Consider the following 22,654-nt stretch of genomic DNA (forward strand, 5'->3'; position numbering starts at 1 on the left):
GTCTCCTGTCTCTTTCCACTGGCTATCAAATAATACGATTAATAATAACTTTATTGATACAGCACCTTTAAAAACAGAGTGTACAAAGTGCTCTGACAGACAAGGCAGCAAAAGCAAGGCAATCAAACAGAAAGCTCAACAGTGAGGCGCAACCAAGCGAGACAAACTAAGGTAAGAGTTAAACCGTAAAACAGTACAACAGATGAAGCAATAAAACCAGTTGATACAATACAAATAAACTAAGAAATAAAATAAGATGTCAAAATGCCCCGCAAAAAAAGAAACAGACCCATGAGACCTTTATTAGAAAGTGAGAACGAGAGAGTTAGACAAGAGGATTGATTAACACCCTCTCGGATATCTTAGCTTAGCACAAAAACTGGACACATCCTGTCTCGGCCCAAATGTATAAAATTCCAACAAAATTTCTAAGTCATATTTGTCTTTGCTGAATTTGCCTCCAGCCTGTCACCTGTGGTCTCTGCCCGTGTGAAAGGCTATTTCTAATCCTAACGTACCATCTACTTGTGAAAGGGATGCCGGCAGCAGCACTGTCACTCTGCTAATCTGTTGGTCAACATTAGAAAGCTGCACCAGGATGAGAGGAAGGATAACAGAGTTACTGATCTGTAGCTGTCAGTCAATGTAAAAGTATTTTCCCATAACCAAACAACATGCCCAAACAGGGAGAGCTGCTTTGCTGCATATTTTTAAGAATTTGGCTGATTATGAGCTCCTTCATCTATGCCCTCTGGCTTCAACAGATCCTCAATTGGGAGTCTACACCTGCTGTGGTAAATGGTCTGTACTTGTTTAGCGCTTTTCTAGACTTCCGACCACCCAAATCACGTTCATGCTACTTGTCATCATTTACCCATTCACACTCATTCATACACTGATGGGAGGGGCTAAGGTTCAACCTGCCCATTAGGAGTAGCTAACGTTCATACACACATTCATACACTGTAGGTTAACCACAACTGGGCTCTTCAGGTCCCATTCCTTATGTGGTGACTACTGAGATGTTCAGGCAGTCGCGTAGAGAAAACAAGACCACCAATGTTGTAATGGGCAGAGCTTAGGGAACGGGAACTTGAGAGACAGTGTTTTGGTTAATGGAACCCTTTTCTCCTCTGGGACGCTTTGAGTTGACGGACTGACCTTTTTTGATTATTGGATTTAATGGAGCCCTCTGAGGTGCTGGTGCTGGAAGAATAAACCCACCCTTTTTACTTTATAAAAGTCTGTGTGTCTCTTTTCCAGCCTCTCGTGCACTGCCCCACCCTAGCTTGACCTAGGGACAACCCGTGACGCTACAATAGACATTACTGAATAGGCCATGCAATATAAGTCGTTTTATCAACAAAATTAATGTAAATGGGACCAATCCAAGTCTCATATCCAAACTTGAAAGGCTCTTCACAATGTCATGTGTAGCCACCGAGAGACAGGACCCAAACGCCGACAACGTGGCAAAGAAGCTTTATTCTTCACTTAAATCAAAGAATTACTTAAATTGAGGAATAACCAGATCAACAGGGATCTAACATGGAACAACACTGTGGAATGAGAGGGAAGGTGCAGGTGATTGGACACAGGAGGAAGCAGTCAGGGACAGGGCAGACAATCACAGGGACAGGAAGTGCAGAGAAACAGAGGACACGAGCGACGGGAACTTCAAAATAAAACAGAAAACAAGAAACAAAAACTCCAGATCCTGACACACAGACATTCAAATCATACTACATTCAAAATGCTTCTCAACAAACTATTTGATTTTTATAATCCATATTTTTACTATGATCATCTTTGTAAACACATTACACTTAAGTATATTTAGATTTGCTTTTCAGTGTTCCAGTGTGTTTTGATCATTGTTACAACACTTATAATGGACCTTCACTGTGCAGAATGACGTCTGTGCAGAGTTTGACGCTCAAAGGCATTTTTCACATTTATCTTGTGAAGTTTCTCGACACTCACCTCAAATCTCATTTTAGCCCTTGGACGTACAAGTATAATTTTGTGACACAACTAGTTGTTTATCTCTCTCAGAGATAAACACAACCCTTATGCTTGTGGCATGTTTATTTCATATCAAGACGTCATCTTCAAACCACAACAAAAACCACGAAGGAATTTGTTTGAGTTACTGAAACCAAAAAAGAACATTCCAACAAAAGTAGCATGCAAATCCCACTTCCACTCACCCTGGATGCTGTTTATGTCCAACCAACTGTTCCTGACTAACATATTTGCAAGGTTTCATCTTGAGGACACACTGATCACATTCCCTATCTCTCTCCTTCTCCCCTCAGAGAGGTCTGGGCTCCTACAGCTTTATCATTTTTTCCTTCATCTGTTTGGTCACGCTGATCTACATCTGGCTGGTGGTCCCTGAGACAAAGAACAAAACCTTCCTGGAGATATGCCAGATGTTCGCCAAGAGGAACAAAGTGGAGATCCAACTGGGTGATGGGGATCTGCCGCTGAAAGAGAGCAAAGAAAGCCTGGAGGATGCAGGAAGGGTCACGGCCTTCTGAAGGAAAATGAGAGCATTCAGAGGAGAGGAAGTCTTCACTCTGGGGAGGATTGTAATGGACTGGAAATATCTTATTTTAGCCTCTATTTTCTATTTCACAAGGACTCTTTACATAATCGCTTTGTGTATTGTTTGTCTGTGTGGCTATAAGATCTTAAATATAGTGAAACTTGATGTGTGCACTAAACGCAGCCTCATAGAGGTGTGAATGGGTCATTGTGTCAATAAACAAACCAAAAAATCCCTTGTAAGCCTTTATTGAACTGTAAATATATGAATACAATACATGGCAAGACATTTTATCCTTCATGAAAGACATTTTAAATATCCCACCATCAGCAGTGAAATGTTGTTTTATTGCAACCTTTTAGAACGCATGCGAACAGAACCAGCTGATCCATTCAGGGGCATCTGTAGTCGCTGTCTAGCTGCACCCCTCCAAACAGATTGAGTTTGGTTGTTCCCCAGCTGAACACATTTCCCACCATGGTGCTGTTTCTCTCACATGACATCTGGTCCCGGATATCTGCTGTGGACAGCACATAGTCCCACACGTTGACATCAGTCATCTTACCCACAAAGGCGTCTGCGTTGGAGATGCCCAGTAGTCCATCCTGGTCTTTGCCCAGAATGAACACACCGCCGGGGCTGATTGTGTAACCGCTTTTCAGATAGCGCTGCTCCCCCACCATGCCGTTGATCCACAGGTCTGCGCCGCCGGTGTGGGACGACCAGGTGACGCAGAAGTTGGCCCAGTCGTGGAACTTGAAGTTGTGCGGCAGGTTGACAAACTCATTGCCAATCCAGAGGCCGACCTCTTTGGCATCCTTGTCATCACCGATGGAGATCAGCAGCTCGTTGTCGTTGCCGTTACTGGCGTAAGAGATGACGGTGTGGACCCCGTCGAGCTGAGGCAGGACATGCATGCAGACAGTGAAGGAGTCAAGCTCCATGGGATGGCTGAGGCGGGCCAAAGCATAACTTCCAGAGTTTTTCTCCTGGAAGTCGAGCACCAGAGGAAACAGACCGCGAGGTTCTGATGAAAACAGAATCAGACGTCTACCTTTAATCATCCACGGTCAAGAATCACAGTTGGATCTCAAATGAAAATTAAACTGAGGGACTCACCATATCTGGTAGGTCTTGAGTTACGAAGTCCACCTTCAGAGCATAGATTGAAAGAGAGTAAAAACACGCACTTTCATTTACATCTCGTCATTGTTATCAGTTTGTACGACTAACCTGAATGCATATGCTTTCCAAGAGACGTTATCAGACCCTCGATCTTCAGGAGCTTGGATTCAATCTCATCTTGCCGACAAAATGCTGAAAAGAAAGAGGTGGATGAAAAAGGAGGAGGATCAGACACGGGCCTTATTGCCCAAGTCAATTCTGAGGAATACATGATATCACCCTATTGTGTAATCACACTGCAGCGACAAGCTACATACTTCCTTTCCCGAGGCGAGGCAAGAAAGAAGACTCCACCACACGGCTGTTGAGAGGCTGAGCCATGCGGTAGTCATTCCACAGGGTCTTGTTGTTCATGTCCATCAGTGTACTCTCCAGTTTCCTGATCTGAACTCAACAGACAAGAAGAGTAAACTCTGACATTGCATAATGTAAAAAAATAAAAGGCAAAATAGTTTTAATTTTTTCGTCAGCTGTAATAATACAATCACAGACTTCTTTTTTCAAAATGTTGACATTTTTTAAAGAAAGGGCTTCCTGTCTGCTGTACCTGGTTATGTGAGAGAGTGATGGGAGTATCAAACACAGTCCAGAGGATGCTCTCGTAGCAGGGCGGCGTGGTGAGGGAGCCCTGATATCTAAAGAAATGGTTGAGGTTCTCGGGGAGCATGGAGCGCACATCAATGCTCGAGATGTTCATGGACTGACCTGTCAGGATCACATTAAATCACATCAGACCTCAAACCTCAAAGGTCGCTTAATTCACATGTGCAGTAACTCACCTGCATACTTGATTTTGTCCAGATTGGAGATGAAATCACTGTAGTAGGTGTTCTCAAAATGCCCGTCCTGAAAGTAAACCAAAGCTGAAGCTTAAATGTTCACTTCAAACAGAAAGCACAAGTGTGTGTGTGTAAGTATGTGTAAAGGCATAGAAACGAGGTATGATTGTTCTGGTTTATTATAATTTGAGCCTTGTTGTTTTTGTTGGGTTGGCCATTGTATCTATATATATATATATTGATAATATTGTATACACAAAAGTAATTTGTAAGATCTGGGAATGCAGCAACATCACACAAGTCAGAATGGGCAAGAAACATCGGAAAGTTTGTAAACGAGGCAAAAGTTTTGAGGTCGAATGGAGTGCCCATAAAAGGCCCATCTCATTGTCTGACCGCTGGTGCTTTATTGCCCCATTCTTTTGAGTGACGTCCCCAGATGTATTTAACTGGAATCCCCTTTCAAACTTCCACATCAGTGGATCTGAATCATTTGTTGCCAAATGAGTGTGTCCAAAGAGCACTAAGACTCAGCCACTCGGTGCGGGGGATGCCAGCGGTGGTGTTGCTGCAGCGATGACCTCTGAGAGCCGCTGACTGTCTGAGACCCAGAGCATTCCTCTGCAAACAAGCTCATGCCGACATGTTGAAACTCAGTCAATACGTCGACATGTAAATTAACACTGAATAGCGCCGTTAGCGCAGCAGGATGACTGACACAAAGTATCATACACTTCAAAGGGCATAATACCTTTTCATTACAAATACTTTTTATTGTAAGCTTTATTGTAGCTGAACTGGATAAAGTATCAGAGGTAGTCTTGGCATCCTGTATATATGCTGAAAGCCTTTGTGGTCAGACAAAGCAGATAATAGAGGAAAGGGAACAGAAGTATTTGTGGCGTACGTACATCATAGAAAAAGGCGAGTACTGCCAGCCCGTCGGTCTTATCTCTGGCTTCAGTAAAGCTCTTGTACTTGTCAGAATTGTAGTGGACAACATGGAGCTGGAAGACAAGATGGAAATGCAGAATAGTTTAGGTGCCAACATATGACCAATGACCTACTTTGCAAATGGAAAAAGTGTTAAATAATAGTGTTATAACTTTAAATAAAGAACAAGCAAATGAATGAGGTAGCAAAGACAATTTTTTAACCTCTGCCATGTAACGGGTGCCGTCAAGGGTGTGCTCTGCTCCACTGGCCTCCAGGTCCCAGCCTCCCCAGTGCAGGTGCATCTGGACAGCTGTGTATTTTCCTGGGAGGCCCTTAATGATCGCCATAGTGGGAGGCAGATTAATTTGAACTGATGGAGACATAAAGATATTCAGATTATGTAGTTTATTAAAATCCAAAACACAAAAGAGGCAGTTTACAAATCACAAATACTGTTCATAACTGCTATAGTAAATGTATGTCCTTCTTTCCAAGCGACCATTGGTCTGTTAGAGTTCTGTAATGCAGCACAGTGAATGTAGCGTGGCTCTCACAGTGAACATAAGGTCTGCAACAATTTACGTCAAACTAGTATAATTTAGTAGAAAAAGTTAATCATGTGAAGTAATTCGGTGCAGACTTTTCAAATCAACATCATGCAGCAATATTGGAGCATATGCAGACTATAGATTCACTGGAATGGATTGCACAATTTGGTCAGCATTCACATAACTGTTGGTTAACATTAGTTGTAGTTAATATTGAGTTTGAGTCATTAATGCATTTTCTCTTACCGGTGTGCCCGTTATTGGACATGAGAAAATTCCCTTTTTGAGCATCATATCCGTTGAGCTCCAGCTGCAGCATGTCTGGGTTGTGCCGCACGCTGCGCCGCTGGATGTCTATTGGAGACTGCTTCTTTCCTCCACAATCAGGGTACTTGGTTGGCCAGTGCATCTGGTCCAGCGCTCCCTCTGTGGGAAAAAAATCAAACCCCAGAGACTATTATGACATCATTATTATTTAGGGAGAGAGCTGTCAAACTATATGTGCCCTTGTTCGTGAGTGTGGAACCTGTTCCCACGTGTCGTTGGTTTTACAAGCACACACAGGACTTGTTCAACTGGATATACTGTGTATTTGCCAGTATTCACTCCCTAATTATTTAGTAGCCTACTGCTGCGCTGTAACCAGCCTTGATAACCTGACAGCGGCTATAAGGTATTTGGCCAATTCAGCGCGCGTCACCAACCAGCGGTCAAGTGCCTCGAGTGAATGTTGAAGAGAAGAAACAACTTGGCAGCTTCTTATACAGAATAAATAGTCACAGGACAGGTTGTCACGCGCCTTCACACGCACCAAACACTTTAAATCTAATATAACTCTGTCACGTTTGGTGTATAGGTGCAACAAATGAAATGATACAAAATAAAAATACAACATTTTGATATTAAAAAACACCCACCTGTGTATGTCCAGTGTATTCCATCATGAGGAATCCCAGCACTGTCAACTGAGACCAAAACAGCGGAGACCAACACAGAGAAGAAGTTCATCGCTGCGCCTCTGATCCTTCACAAGGGACTCTAACACATCCAAGAGGGGTTCTCTCTGTATTTAAACTGCGAGTGGAGGGAGGTGTTGAAATCTCCGTTGAAGACGCCCATGCAGAGATCAGCCCAGCAGCCCAAAAGTGACAGGAAAGGATTGTCTTATCTTCTGTTTGTTAATATTGGAGGGCTGAGTTAAAATGTTATTCCTCAGTGTGAAACAACTGTTTGTTGTCTGCAGCTTATTCTACTCATTGTACAGAGTTAAACTACGTTTAATAACGTTAATACTCCAAATAAATCAATTACCTTTGTCTTTGAGGACAACGGTTATAGTCTCATATTTGAATTTAGCCTTTCGTTTCATATCTTCATTTTACTTATAATAACGTTGTCACATTCTTAAAAACTTTCTACTGACCAACTTTTCACTTTCTTTCTCGCAAGTCATTCTGAAAAACCCTGATGGCTTCTGATAAAAAAACAACACGAGAGCTGATGATAAATAATAGGATAATAAGCTAACTCTAGCTTCATATTTACAGTATTGTGGTATTGAGCTAAATTTAGCTACAGTGCTGTCAGGTAGGCATCTGGTGTAGAAACCTTTGACTAACGGTGTACACTCGGGTAGTATAAACTCAAAAGTTATTAGGTAATGGTCTGACAGAAGAGGGTTATGTGGGAAGAACCATGAGAAGAAGTCACTGTTTGACACTCAACAGTGAGATGGGAGGAAACCTTGTTGACATTGATTAAATGAGTGAGTATTTTAAAGGAAAGATCAATATAACAGAACACATCAAATCAACCAACACAATAAATATCACATCTAAAGAAAATGTGTCTGTGCTGTTACATGTTTATTTGCATTTAAACAGCTCAATGTAAATGTTGTCTGTCGTCATTTCTTTCAACTGCATGACATCGGTATCTTTTTGTAAATGTTGTCGTTAACAACATCCAAATTCAAATCTGTTGTCACTATTTTTTACACATAATATTTTTCAGACGTTTTTTGTAATTCTGCTTTGACACAATTTCCTTGCACAGTGTTGGTCCCATCGGTCCTGGCAACAAAATGACCTGGATGGATTGGATTTAAATGAATACAGTTTGCATCTTATGTGACAGTCATATGGCTTTCAAGGTGCATCTAAAACTGTGCGTAATATTGCTTAATTTAAGTGATAAACAATTAACATTGTAATTTTTCTTCTGTCTCTGGGGATATAGAAAATTGTCTTGGAATTTATTTGCCGACATTAACTATCACCAATGAAATCATGCTGACTCAGACAACTGGGGAAGTTGTGTTATATTGTTATTGATGGTAACTCAAGTTATTGTACATGTATGAAAACATAGTGGTTGTTGGTTGAGCCGTCAGGATCAGGACTTGAACAGCATTGAATAGACAGAATAGAATTGGCAGGGCTTAAGTCTTTATTTGCCTTTCATTAAGCATGGTCCATTAAGCATATCGTCTCTTTCGAGGAACGCCCTGCTCACACAGTTTGACATATTCGGAGGTTGCCCAGTACAAACACTGAGTCTCTGAGAAGCTCCACTGGAGCACATTAGTTTTACATCAGTGCAGCTTCACAGTGGCAATGACATTTTTTAGGACATACTGTATAATTCTCTGAAGAATAAAGGTTGCAAGCTGGTGTGAATGGTCTAAATATTAAACAACCATATGGCTGCACGGTGGTGTAGTGGCTAGCACTGTCGCCTCACAACAAGAGGGCCGTGGGTTCAATTCCCGGTCGGAGCGGTCCTTCTGTGTGGAGTTTGCATGTTCACCCCGTGGCAGCGTGGGTTCTCTCCGGGCTCTCCGGCTTCCTCCCACAGTCTAAATTGCCCATAGGTGTGAATGTGAGAGTGAATGGTTGTATGTCCCTACATGTGCCCTCGATGGACTGGCGGCCTGTCCAGGGTGTCCCCTGCCTTCGCCCTATGTCAGCTGGGATAGGCTCCAGCGTCCCTGCGACCCTAATGAGGATAAGCGGTATTGAAAATGGATGGATGGATGGATGGATGGATGATTGACTTGCAGTCAGTGGAAATATATATGCATGCAACATGTGCCTCAGGGGTAAGCAGGGTCGTCCTGGGCTAGCGGAGCCAGGGTTTGATCCCTGGCTCCGCTAGCCCATGTCGAAGTGTCCATGGGTCTTCACTGTCTCCCCAAATTGCTCCTGTAGCACAACCAAAACACACAACACATTTTTACTCTTCAGGGTCACAGTGAAGATGTTCATGTCTCAGATGACTGATGACAGATTTACAACATGTATCATTGCCAAACAACACTTTGGCTAATGGAGCACCCTGTTGTCATTAGTGTAGGTGTAAATAACCACTAGCGGGGTCAGACTCACTGGGTCCTATGGCGTGTCCTATGACGTAGATGATGACACAGGAGATGCTTATGTAGGGCTGTCCTGTCAACATAAAACAAAAGCTGTAGTTATCATTACCCTGACATGCTGATGCTTTCAAACAGGAACACACACATAACAACATCTCTGTTCTGGCTGCACTGTGTGAGGATTCAAACCCACTGGGCTGTTGAACGTAATGTCTGTCTGAAGATCTTGGATCCAGGTGAGATTACAGGGTTACAGGGGGGACAACACTGGTATTGTGATTGTCTAATGACCGGTGTTTTCTCATACTTTAGTGGTGGGCCACTCTGTTTTTGTGTCATGTCATCACATTTATTTTCATGTCATCACATTTATTTCCCAGACCAACTACAACATGTAAAAAGTATTAAGATTACCGTCCAATCAAAATTGTAGTACAGTGACGCATTTCCTGTTGTTTTGTTATTTAAAGGCCAGGTTTTCTTTTACCACCCCCAGATCTCCACATACACTTTTTAACCAATTCCTCCATCAGCTCCTCACCTTATATACCCTTATGCCTTGTTCATGTTATATCAGAGTTGTCATATAGGTTTCCCACTTGTAAATAATGTTAATGTCAACATCCAAGTTATAATTATGGCTCAGGAACCTAAAAACTATATACAGTTTGGCACAAAAATACGTGAAAACCGAGCAAATATTGATCCCTTACATCGGCCAAAGATCAGCCTTAAATGTAATCAAACCCAAATTTAATGGATATGATGTTATAAGTTTGAAGATGCAGTAAGTAAGAGCCAGTCACAATATCGTGCAATGGGTGGGGCCTGTGTAACTACATAACTGGGCAAATATATATATAGATACACACACACACGCACGCACACACACACACACACACACACACACACACACACACACACACACACACACACGTACACACACACACACACAAAATAAAAACACATTATATTTGAAAGGAAAACAGTGAATAATTGGAGTAAACTTATGAGCAAGAACAGCTGACGTAATGACGTCATCAAGTCAGCTGCTGTTCCAATTGCAGAAAGACCGTCCTGCGTCCTCCCGTCCTCTGGAGTCTGGACTCCCAAGTCCAAACTCCCAAGTCCAAACTCTCAAGTCCAAACTCCCAAAGTACACAAGTCTGTACTTAGCATACTTGGTATTGATAAGTACAGACAAGAACGCATATTGACTCCGGCTGATCTCAGCCAAGCTTCATCTGTAAACAGCCGACGGGAAGGCAGCAGAGCTCTCCCCGACCTCAAGAGACCAGAGAAGGACTGTTCTTGAGGTTTATATGTAGCTGCTGCACACAGAACCGCCCTCTACCATGACGTCAGCGCTGATCACTCATACAGAATCAGGATCTATCAGGTGTTGGCACATTGTAAGGATTTAAAACGTCCAGAAACACTTTGTTATGTAGGATGAATAAAGGAGACTCATTTACCCCCCACATAGAACAGTATGGTTGTATCAGCTCATTGTGTTTAATTTGAAAAATCTTTCTTCTTTATCACAATTTTGTATTTATTTACAGATCTTTTGCTTTAATGTGATACATTAGCAAATCCGTTGAACTAAATACTGAAACATTTAAAATATCCATCAAGGTGTTTCTGTGGTCAAACATTCGTTTCAAATCTCAATGCATGTATTATATATATCTTATTAAAGTTAAGTAACAATTCTCAGGCACTTCTTGAGGACAGTTGCTGTAAAATCCGATCATAAACTAAATAGCACCACCAGCTGGTAATAACGTGGAATGTCAGTTATTTACGTAAAAGAATAGAAAGTGAAACAGAAAGCTGATTTCTGCGTTGCTGAACGGAGCTGAAAGACGCCATTACAGGGTGAAGTATCTCTCCTATAAACATACAACCCGAAGGATTGTAATCTGTAATTTAGTCTTGCTGTTTATAGATATTCACATATCAGAGTAAATGGCTGAGAAAATAGTGATTCTCGAAAGTTTCCTGAACTGCCACGTTTGTTCAGAGACTTTCAGAGATCCTGTGTCTCTGAGCTGCAACCACAGCTTCTGTTCAAGCTGCCTGAAACAATTCTGGAAACAAGCTGAAAACAACAAATGTCCCATTTGTAAAAGAAAATCCTCAAAACAAGATCTAAATGTGAATTTTGCACTGAAGGAACTGACTGATTCCTTTGCTGAGAGACATAATAATGCTTCACCTGAGACGGAACAAGAGAAGGAGAAAGAGGAGAAAGCTGTGTGTCCTCTCCACCAGAGTCACAAGGTGGTTCCTATAGAACAAGCAGTCAGTGACCTGAAGGACCAGCTGAGATCTGACTTAGAGTCTCTGCAGGACAAGAGGGACAAACACAAACAAGTGGAGGAAACATACAAGGAAGTGATTCAACACTCCAACAAGCAGCTGTTGTCCACAGAGAGGCAGATCAGAGCACAGTTCAACAAGCTCCACCAGTTCCTGAAAGAGGAAGAGGAGTCCAGACTGGCAGCTCTCTGGGAGGAAGAGGAGCAGAAGGGGAAGACTATCAGCAGAGAGATGGAGATGATTCAGGAGCAGATCTCCTCTCTGTCAGACAGCATCTCTGCTGTTGAAGAAGACCTGCAGAAACACAACGTGTCATTCCTCAGCAGTTATAAACCCACTCAGACCAGAACCAGAGTCCAGAGCACACTGTCAGATCCACAGCTGGTCTCAGGAGCGCTGATAGATGTGGCCAAACACCTGGGCAACCTGTCCTTCAGAGTCTGGGAGAAGATGAAGGACATGGTCCACTTCAGTCCTGTCATTCTGGACCCAAACACTGCAAACCCCATTCTCCATCTGTCTGATGATCTGACCAGTGTGAGACGTGGAGACACAAAGCAGCAGCTTCCTGACAATCCAGAGAGATCCACTAAGTATGCAGATGTTCTGGGGTCTGAGGGCTTCAGCTCAGGGAAACACAGCTGGGAGGTGGAGGTGGGAGACCATCCTTTCTGGTATGTAGGTTTGGTTAAAGAGTCAGTTCACAGGAAGGGAGAGATACCTACTTCCCCAGAAGATGGACTCTGGTGTTTCTCAAATCTCAGTGGAGAATACATTGATGTTGTTGGTGAGACTGTCAGAGTGGAGAAGAGTCTCCAGAGGATCAGAGTCCAGCTGGACTATGACAGGGGGGTGGTGTCCTTCTACGACCCCGAAGACATGACTCACATCTACACTCACACAGACACTTTCACTGAGAAACTCTTCCCATATTTTCATATTGGAGAGGCTTGTGATGCTAAAACTGCTGATATCAAAATCTGTCAAACTGATATTTCTCTGTGATGTTCCGGTGAGGTCAAAGTGATTTATCATGATTTTTTATCATGGAGGTTTTTTGTTGTTGTTAATTTCAGACTATTCCAGTTAGTTCTTCAATTTGATAAAACATGAAAATAAATGCAGGAATCTATGTCAAAGGAACATAAGGTCTGAGCAAATAACATGTTTTTTTATCTAAATATGCTTAAAGAACTCTGATGAGTAGATTTGTTGTGATCATTTCATTTCATTTTTTATTTTTAAGAATGAGCAACAAGTTTAGGTTTCCTTTTATTTAAAATTCAATTTAAAAAACTCTTTAATTTGTATCATTTTACCCTGTTATTTACCACCTGACTGTTGACATATTTTATATTATTAGTTTTATCTTATGAACAAACTCAGTTGCTTTATGATGTTTATATTTCTTCAATATTGAGTTCAAAATAGAAAAGCACAAATTTGTAATAAAATGGAAATTACTTTAAGATTGTGTTGCAAATAAATGCTGTTTATATTATCAATTAATCTGTTAATTCATTATAAATATCATAATATTGTAAAGAATGCCAAATAAATGTCCTCAAATTGGAGCAAATGTGTAGATTGTTTTTCTTGATAAATGATTTTAACGAATAAGAATTGATCTGGAAGAACTCTCTCCCTATAAAACGTTAATCTAACTAATATCACTCCTTCATCAATGGGATCTCTGAGGAAGGGAGCTGCAAGCTTATCCAGCTAACTTAAGTTAGCCTGCGCTGGAGCAGGTTCAAGTTTATGGATGTGTTGCTGTGTTGATTTTGCCAAACTTGCTTCGTGGAACAGAAAAGCCTGACTTGTGTAATCTTATCCTGAAAATGATCCGGCTCAGTTAGCCAGGTAAGAGGCCCAGGTGCTCTGCATCCAATAATCGGCCACACCCACATTCCTGTGACACCTTCAGGGACACAGGGATAAATGGATGGCAAAACGACTCTCGTACGGTGTGACAGGCAGGGGCCGTCACACTAACCCATTCACCCTTGATCAGTTGAATGGAGTGGTTTTCTGGTCCGGACAGTTTTTAGCAAACATTCTAATAAAAATGGTGTTAAACTTTATAATAATAAAGACACAGTTATCATCACTGTCAGAGTGGACATGTTTTCTATGTGGTCTGTTACCTGTTAAACAAACTGCATTGAGTATTTATACACAGTGTGTGGTATTTATAAACAGTGTGTGGTATTTACTGTCTTTTATGTCTATTATTCTACTATTCAACCCCAGCCAAGAGACTTGGGATGTACCCTCAGATTCTCTCTGTGAGTTCATGGGCAAATGGAACTTCCTGAACATCACTTCCAGTTACTCCGTATATATTTACTATTAGCTCACTTCCGCTTCAGTGCAGCTATTCACAAAATAAACAAATACACTGGTTCCAACACACCTGGCATATTAAGAAATATGCCACTATGTATATATTACCCACAGTCCTTTCTAGTCCAAGTCTGTACAGGAGAACAACCGCTATTGCACCAAATATATGAATGGCGTTTTGCAGTGAGTTGACGGGGCTGACACTCAGCGACTTATCCCACCTATGACTGTGAGACATGTCATTCTCATGATGTCACCAGTCCACGCTGCTCTGTTATTGACCTCCATGCTGCAGAGACTGGTGAGTTGAATGAGAACTTGTTGCCATTTTCATGTCTTCCTGGGAGAAAAGCAGGACCACCTCAGAAATGTGTCTGGAGAATATCTTGACCGTCTGATTTCTTGTCACTTTCACTTCCACCTTTCTTACCAACATTTCACACATTAAGTCATATTTGTCTTTGCTGAATTTGCCTCCAGCCTGTCACCTGTGGTCTCTGCCCGTGTGAAAGGCTATTTCTAATCCTAACGTACCATCTACTTGTGAAAGGGATGCCGGCAGCAGCACTGTCACTCTGCTAATCTGTTGGTCAACATTAGAAAGCTGCACCAGGATGAGAGGAAGGATAACAGATTTGCTGATATGTAGCATGTTGCTTTCAGTCAATTTAAAGTATTTTCCCATAACTAAAGCACATGCCCTTTCTGATGTCAGGCAGCCTGGGAGGGAAAGAAGCCACGCCAGAGGGAGAGCTGCTTTGCTGCAATCAATAACACAACTTCCCCAGTTGTCTGTCAGCATGATTTTATTGGTGATAGTTAATGTCGGCAAAGAAATTCCAAGACAATTCTCAATATTGCCAGAGACAGAAGAAAAATTACAATGTTAATTGTTTATCACTTAAATTAAGCAATATTACTCACAGTTTCAGATGCACCTTGAAAGCCATATGACACATAAGATGCAAACTGTATTCATTTAAATCCAATCCATCCAGGTCATTTTGTTGCCAGGACCGATGGGACCAACACTGTGCAAGGAAATTGTGTCAAAGCAGAATTACAAAAATGTAACAGCACAGACACATTTTCTTTAGATGTGATATGTATTGTGTTGGTTGATTTGATGTGTTCTGTTATATTGATCTTTCCTTTAAAATACTCACTCAACACAGTTTCCTCCCATCTCACTGTTGAGTGTCAAACAGTGACTTCTTCTCATGGTTGATGGAAGTACCCACCTTGAGTCATATGGTTTGAATCGGACTGTTCACCGTATTGCCATCACACATCATCAAAACTAACTTATTAAGTAATGAGTTCTTGTTTCAGGTTAATGGGAGAAATTGAAAAAAGTGTCCTTCAGTGTAATAAATTCTCATCTGACTCACAAAAAGGCAAGAGGCCACTTTAAAGGTCAAATTCAGGATCCCTGTGATGAGGCGTCGTAGCTACTGGAGGGAGTTTGATCGCTCACCTTTTGTAAATTTGATCCCGTATGTGAGCAGTACAAAGAAATCTAGTTTTATTAACTTTCTGGACACAGAATGCAGCTTTTCTTTTGTTTGTTTGTTTTTGTCTCCTTTTCACCAAGCTCAGCACAGGACACTGTACATATAAATAAAATATGTCAAGCTCACCATATGTGGGCTTTAAATTACTAGGCTTTCTCTCGGCCAGTACAATCACACCATCACACCAAGACTATAAAAACTGTTATTGTCCTCAAGGAAAAGATAAACCTAGTGATTTACTGAGGAAGAGGACGGCTTCGGTTCATTTCTGTGCCAGTGTATGCAAGCTGAGTGCCGAGGGGGCATCAAACCTGTAGCTTCTTAATGATCTTAAACTTTATGCGAGTTGAAAACACTCTCCTCTCACCTCACACTTTATGGTCAGCTCTGTTTTCACCATCTGGGCTGGTTTAAAATAGTTTTTAATCAGCCCGTACGCATCGATAGACAAACAGGAAAACAACTGGCATTAATCAAATGCCAGTTGCCAAGAGGCTTTAACTCCAGTGCAGAGAGGAAGGATGTGAATGAATCTTTAGATCATTTGCAATTAGGGTTGCAAAGGGGCGGAATGTTTCCGGTAAATTTCCGGAAAGTTTCCACGGGAATGTTGTCTCGGGAATTTTGGGAATTAAAAAAAAAAAGAAGTTTATTTGCAAAAGCATACAACAGGGAACTTAAATGTAGTTGAGAACCAGACTATGCACGCCTAGCTCAGCTGGACCCTGAATGCATCTGGTTGGGAACATTGTCTGACAGATACATAAACGTTTTTGAACGTCTTGGTCATCAGTGTTGTCTGAACGTTTCTGCCCTATGCCTGCCAAGTGTGAGAGCGCCAAGTTGCGTAGAAGCCAAGAGCGGTATTGCAGACAGATAGAGATTTCCATTATAGCTCTCAACATATTGAAAAAAATAACTGAACTAGTTCATTTTTTGGAGCTGTGAACTTAGTTCAACATTTTGAATTATGAACTATGAACTGAACTAGTTCATTTTAAAATATGTGAACTATGAACTAAACTAGTTCATGTATAAAGTGAACCTTCCCAACACTGTTTGTCATTACCTAGCATATTGATTACTTGGTAAACTGAAGCCATGTTCATTTTATCCCTGTTTTATTCCCGTTAATTCCCGTGGAAAGTTTCCAACTTTGAATATTCCCGGAATTTTGCAACACAAGCAGACATAAACACACACATTGTAGTGAGTGACTAACGAGGGAATGGACTGCAGGTGAGATGGGCGTGAGAACCAGGTGAAGGGAATGAAGGACGAGCAGGTGTGAATGACCGGGTCTGAAATGACAAGTTAATTAAACCAGAAAACAGAATGAAAACAACTAATAAGACGGGGAATTCGTGACATTCACAGTAGATTTGTATTAATACATTTAGGAAGACTTTACTCGACTAAATGATTCAAAACTATGTTAACCTTGGACTTTATTTGAGTGCCCACGCCGAATTCCATTCATACACAAAGTTCAGAATCAGAATCAGAATCAGAATCAGAAACCGTTTATTGCCAGGAATGTTTACACAAACGAGGAATTTCTTTTGGCGGAAGGTGCAACATTAGACATGACAAACAACAATCAACGCGACAGCAACAGTGCAATGTATTAAGTATAAGATAAAGATAAAGTGCTCAGACAACAAATAAGTTAAAGTGTTTAGGTGTGTTTCAAGTGACATGTGTGTTTAAGTTAAAGTGTATGTTACATGTGACGTGTGTTTAAGTTAAAGTGGCATGTGTGTGGAGGAGGAGAGAGGAAGAAGAAGGAGGGGGATGTAGGAAGAGAGAAGAAGGAGGAAGAAGAGGAGGTAGTCCTGGGGGTGAGAGAGTCAGTCAGTGGGGGACCCGGGCTCCATTGATGAGCCCGACTGCCGACGGGAAAACACTTTTGGTGTGGCGGGAGGTCTTTGTCCTGATGGACCGCAGCCTCCTACCAGAGGGGAGGGACTCGAACAGGTTGTGTCCAGGGTGGGAGGGGTTCAATCCTAATTCTAATTTTAAGCCAAATTGTTCTTCTTTATGGGAAATACCTTTATTCACGTTCCTGCTGAAAATTAGATCAGAAGCTCAATACCACAATACTGTAAATATGAAGCTACACAGGGAAACCGCCAGCCTGGCTCTGTCCAAAGAAGAACAAGTTTAGCGTCAACTTGTCTTTTTACACTTTCTTTTGTTGATGTGTATAATACGTGTTTATGTTAAGCTAAGCTAACCTGCTGCTGGCCGAAGATATTTAAAGGATGGATACAAGAATGATCTTCTCATCCAATTCACGGCATTAAAGTAAATGAGCAAAGAAAGAAAAAAATAACAGTTTATCTTGAGTTGAACAGCTCTTTAAGCATAAGGTGGAGAGGTATTGGACATGTTGAAACTTGTTTGCATGAACAGTTGTTACTTATACTATTCTATTACTCATCAGCTCTCATGTTGTTGTGTTTTTTTTTTTCAGAATGACTTGCGACTTTAAGTGAAAGTGGCATTATTAGCTTTCCTGTGGACTCAAGTGAAAAGTTGGTCAGCAGAAAGTTTTTAAGAATGTGACAACGTTATTATAAGTAAAATGAAGATATGAAACGCTGCAGACAACAAACAGTTGTTTCACACTGAGGAATAACATTTTAACTCAGCCCTCCAATATTAACAAACAGAAGATGAGAAAATCCTTTCCTGTCACTTTTAGGCTGCTGGGCTGATCTCTGCATGGGCGTCTTCAACGGAGATTTCAACACCTCCCTCCACTCGCAGTTTAAATACAGAGAGAACCCCTCTTGGATGTGTTAGAGTCCCTTGTGAAGGATCAGAGGCGCAGCGATGAACTTCTTCTCTGTGTTGGTCTCCGCTGTTTTGATCTCAGTTGACAGTGCTGGGATTCCTCATGATGGAATACACTGGACATACACAGGTGGGTGTTTTTTAATATCAAAATGTTGTATTTTTATTTTGTATCATTTCATTTGTTGCACCTATACACCAAACGTGACAGAGTTATATTAGATTTAAAGTGTTTGGTGCGTGTGAAGGCGCGTGACAACCTGTCCTGTGACTATTTATTCTGTATAAGAAGCTGCCAAGTTGTTTCTTCTCTTCAACATTCACTCGAGGCACTTGACCGCTGGTTGGTGACGCGCGCTGAATTGGCCAAATACCTTATAGCCGCTGTCAGGTTATCAAGGCTGGTTACAGCGCAGCAGTAGGCTACTAAATAATTAGGGAGTGAATACTGGCAAATACACAGTATATCCAGTTGAACAAGTCCTGTGTGTGCTTGTAAAACCAACGACACGTGGGAACAGGTTCCACACTCACGAACAAGGGCACATATAGTTTGACAGCTCTCTCCCTAAATAATAATGATGTCATAATAGTCTCTGGGGTTTGATTTTTTTTCCCACAGAGGGAGCGCTGGACCAGATGCACTGGCCAACCAAGTACCCTGATTGTGGAGGAAAGAAGCAGTCTCCAATAGACATCCAGCGGCGCAGCGTGCGGCACAACCCAGACATGCTGCAGCTGGAGCTCAACGGATATGATGCTCAAAAAGGGAATTTTCTCATGTCCAATAACGGGCACACCGGTAAGAGAAAATGCATTAATGACTCAAACTCAATATTAACTACAACTAATGTTAACCAACAGTTATGTGAATGCTGACCAAATTGTGCAATCCATTCCAGTGAATCTATAGTCTGCATATGCTCCAATATTGCTGCATGATGTTGATTTGAAAAGTCTGCACCGAATTACTTCACATGATTAACTTTTTCTACTAAATTATACTAGTTTGACGTAAATTGTTGCAGACCTTATGTTCACTGTGAGAGCCACGCTACATTCACTGTGCTGCATTACAGAACTCTAACAGACCAATGGTCGCTTGGAAAGAAGGACATACATTTACTATAGCAGTTATGAACAGTATTTGTGATTTGTAAACTGCCTCTTTTATGTTTTGGATTTTAATAAACTACATAATCTGAATATCTTTATGTCTTCATCAGTTCAAATTGACCTGCCTCCCACTATGGCGATCATTAAGGGCCTCCCAGGAAAATACACAGCTGTCCAGATGCACCTGCACTGGGGAGGCTGGGACCTGGAGGCCAGTGGAGCAGAGCACACCCTTGACGGCACCCGTTACATGGCAGAGGTTAAAAAATTGTCTTTGCTACCTCATTCATTTGCTTGTTCTTTATTTAAAGTTATAACACTATTATTTAACACTTTTTCCATTTGCAAAGTAGGTCATTGGTCATATGTTGGCACCTAAACTATTCTGCATTTCCATCTTGTCTTCCAGCTCCATGTTGTCCACTACAATTCTGACAAGTACAAGAGCTTTACTGAAGCCAGAGATAAGACCGACGGGCTGGCAGTACTCGCCTTTTTCTATGATGTACGTACGCCACAAATACTTCTGTTCCCTTTCCTCTATTATCTGCTTTGTCTGACCACAAAGGCTTTCAGCATATATACAGGATGCCAAGACTACCTCTGATACTTTATCCAGTTCAGCTACAATAAAGCTTACAATAAAAAGTATTTGTAATGAAAAGGTATTATGCCCTTTGAAGTGTATGATACTTTGTGTCAGTCATCCTGCTGCGCTAACGGCGCTATTCAGTGTTAATTTACATGTCGACGTATTGACTGAGTTTCAACATGTCGGCATGAGCTTGTTTGCAGAGGAATGCTCTGGGTCTCAGACAGTCAGCGGCTCTCAGAGGTCATCGCTGCAGCAACACCACCGCTGGCATCCCCCGCACCGAGTGGCTGAGTCTTAGTGCTCTTTGGACACACTCATTTGGCAACAAATGATTCAGATCCACTGATGTGGAAGTTTGAAAGGGGATTCCAGTTAAATACATCTGGGGACGTCACTCAAAAGAATGGGGCAATAAAGCACCAGCGGTCAGACAATGAGATGGGCCTTTTATGGGCACTTCATTCGACCTCAAAACTTTTGCCTCGTTTACAAACTTTCCGATGTTTCTTGCCCTTTCTGACTTGTGTGATGTTGCTGCATTCCCAGATCTTACAAATTACTTTTGTGTATACAATATTATCAATATATATATATATATATATATATATATATATATATATATAGATACAATGGCCAACCCAACAAAAACAACAAGGCTCAAGTTATAATAAACCAGAACAATCATACCTCGTTTCTATGCCTTTACACATACTTACACACACACACACTTGTGCTTTCTGTTTGAAGTGAACATTTAAGCTTCAGCTTTGGTTTACTTTCAGGACGGGCATTTTGAGAACACCTACTACAGTGATTTCATCTCCAATCTGGACAAAATCAAGTATGCAGGTGAGTTACTGCACATGTGAATTAAGCGACCTTTGAGGTTTGAGGTCTGATGTGATTTAATGTGATCCTGACAGGTCAGTCCATGAACATCTCGAGCATTGATGTGCGCTCCATGCTCCCCGAGAACCTCAACCATTTCTTTAGATATCAGGGCTCCCTCACCACGCCGCCCTGCTACGAGAGCATCCTCTGGACTGTGTTTGATACTCCCATCACTCTCTCACATAACCAGGTACAGCAGACAGGAAGCCCTTTCTTTAAAAAATGTCAACATTTTGAAAAAAAGGTCTGTGATTGTATTATTACAGCTGACGAAAAAATTAAAACTATTTTGCCTTTTATTTTTTTACATTATGCAATGTCAGAGTTTACTCTTCTTGTCTGTTGAGTTCAGATCAGGAAACTGGAGAGTACACTGATGGACATGGACAACAAGACCCTGTGGAATGACTACCGCATGGCTCAGCCTCTCAACAGCCGTGTGGTGGAGTCTTCTTTCTTGCCTCGCCTCGGGAAAGGAAGTATGTAGCTTGTCGCTGCAGTGTGATTACACAATAGGGTGATATCATGTATTCCTCAGCATTGACTTGGGCAATAAGGCCCGTGTCTGATCCTCCTCCTTTTTCATCCACCTCTTTCTTTTCAGCATTTTGTCGGCAAGATGAGATTGAATCCAAGCTCCTGAAGATCGAGGGTCTGATAACGTCTCTTGGAAAGCATATGCATTCAGGTTAGTCGTACAAACTGATAAACATGACGAGATGTAAATGAAAGTGTGTGTTTTTACTCTCTTTCAATCTATGCTCTGAAGGTGGACTTCGTAACTCAAGACCTACCAGATATGGTGAGTCCCTCAGTTTAATTTTCATTTGAGATCCAACTGTGATTCTTGACCGTGGATGATTAAAGGTAGACGTCTGATTCTGTTTTCATCAGAACCTCGCGGTCTGTTTCCTCTGGTGCTCGACTTCCAGGAGAAAAACTCTGGAAGTTATGCTTTGGCCCGCCTCAGCCATCCCATGGAGCTTGACTCCTTCACTGTCTGCATGCATGTCCTGCCTCAGCTCGACGGGGTCCACACCGTCATCTCTTACGCCAGTAACGGCAACGACAACGAGCTGCTGATCTCCATCGGTGACGACAAGGATGCCAAAGAGGTCGGCCTCTGGATTGGCAATGAGTTTGTCAACCTGCCGCACAACTTCAAGTTCCACGACTGGGCCAACTTCTGCGTCACCTGGTCGTCCCACACCGGCGGCGCAGACCTGTGGATCAACGGCATGGTGGGGGAGCAGCGCTATCTGAAAAGCGGTTACACAATCAGCCCCGGCGGTGTGTTCATTCTGGGCAAAGACCAGGATGGACTACTGGGCATCTCCAACGCAGACGCCTTTGTGGGTAAGATGACTGATGTCAACGTGTGGGACTATGTGCTGTCCACAGCAGATATCCGGGACCAGATGTCATGTGAGAGAAACAGCACCATGGTGGGAAATGTGTTCAGCTGGGGAACAACCAAACTCAATCTGTTTGGAGGGGTGCAGCTAGACAGCGACTACAGATGCCCCTGAATGGATCAGCTGGTTCTGTTCGCATGCGTTCTAAAAGGTTGCAATAAAACAACATTTCACTGCTGATGGTGGGATATTTAAAATGTCTTTCATGAAGGATAAAATGTCTTGCCATGTATTGTATTCATATATTTACAGTTCAATAAAGGCTTACAAGGGATTTC

At 41.9% G+C, this 22,654-nt stretch overlaps 3 protein-coding genes across 3 annotated transcripts; 2 read left to right on the forward strand and 1 right to left on the reverse strand.

Annotated features, from left to right (window-relative positions):
- Positions 1-2,783: 2,783 nt before the first annotated feature.
- LOC117734158 (carbonic anhydrase 6-like) lies at positions 2,784-7,107 on the reverse strand. The gene is made up of 10 exons (XM_034538301.1): positions 6,917-7,107; positions 6,246-6,425; positions 5,673-5,821; positions 5,427-5,522; positions 4,516-4,582; positions 4,284-4,441; positions 3,994-4,120; positions 3,785-3,868; positions 3,671-3,703; positions 2,784-3,578 (listed from the first exon to the last, which is right to left on the reverse strand). Exons 1-10 carry the CDS (start codon positions 7,005-7,007, stop codon positions 2,944-2,946), a joined length of 1,620 nt encoding a protein of 539 aa, XP_034394192.1. The 5' UTR covers positions 7,008-7,107; the 3' UTR covers positions 2,784-2,943.
- Positions 7,108-11,204: 4,097 nt separating this feature from the next.
- On the forward strand, positions 11,205-13,274 carry LOC117734147 (nuclear factor 7, ovary-like). Its single transcript, XM_034538273.1, has one exon. It carries the CDS (start codon positions 11,347-11,349, stop codon positions 12,703-12,705), a length of 1,359 nt encoding a protein of 452 aa, XP_034394164.1. The 5' UTR covers positions 11,205-11,346; the 3' UTR covers positions 12,706-13,274.
- A 4,948-nt stretch (positions 13,275-18,222) lies between these two features.
- LOC117733784 (carbonic anhydrase 6-like) lies at positions 18,223-22,650 on the forward strand. Its single transcript, XM_034537668.1, has 10 exons — positions 18,223-18,489; positions 18,982-19,161; positions 19,586-19,734; positions 19,885-19,980; positions 20,853-20,919; positions 20,994-21,151; positions 21,314-21,440; positions 21,566-21,649; positions 21,731-21,763; positions 21,856-22,650. Exons 1-10 carry the CDS (start codon positions 18,399-18,401, stop codon positions 22,488-22,490), a joined length of 1,620 nt encoding a protein of 539 aa, XP_034393559.1. The 5' UTR covers positions 18,223-18,398; the 3' UTR covers positions 22,491-22,650.
- Positions 22,651-22,654: the final 4 nt, after the last annotated feature.

This window comes from Cyclopterus lumpus, chromosome 7 (assembly GCF_009769545.1).
Source record: "Cyclopterus lumpus isolate fCycLum1 chromosome 7, fCycLum1.pri, whole genome shotgun sequence".
In the NCBI taxonomy this organism is placed as follows: Eukaryota; Metazoa; Chordata; class Actinopteri; order Perciformes; family Cyclopteridae; genus Cyclopterus; species Cyclopterus lumpus.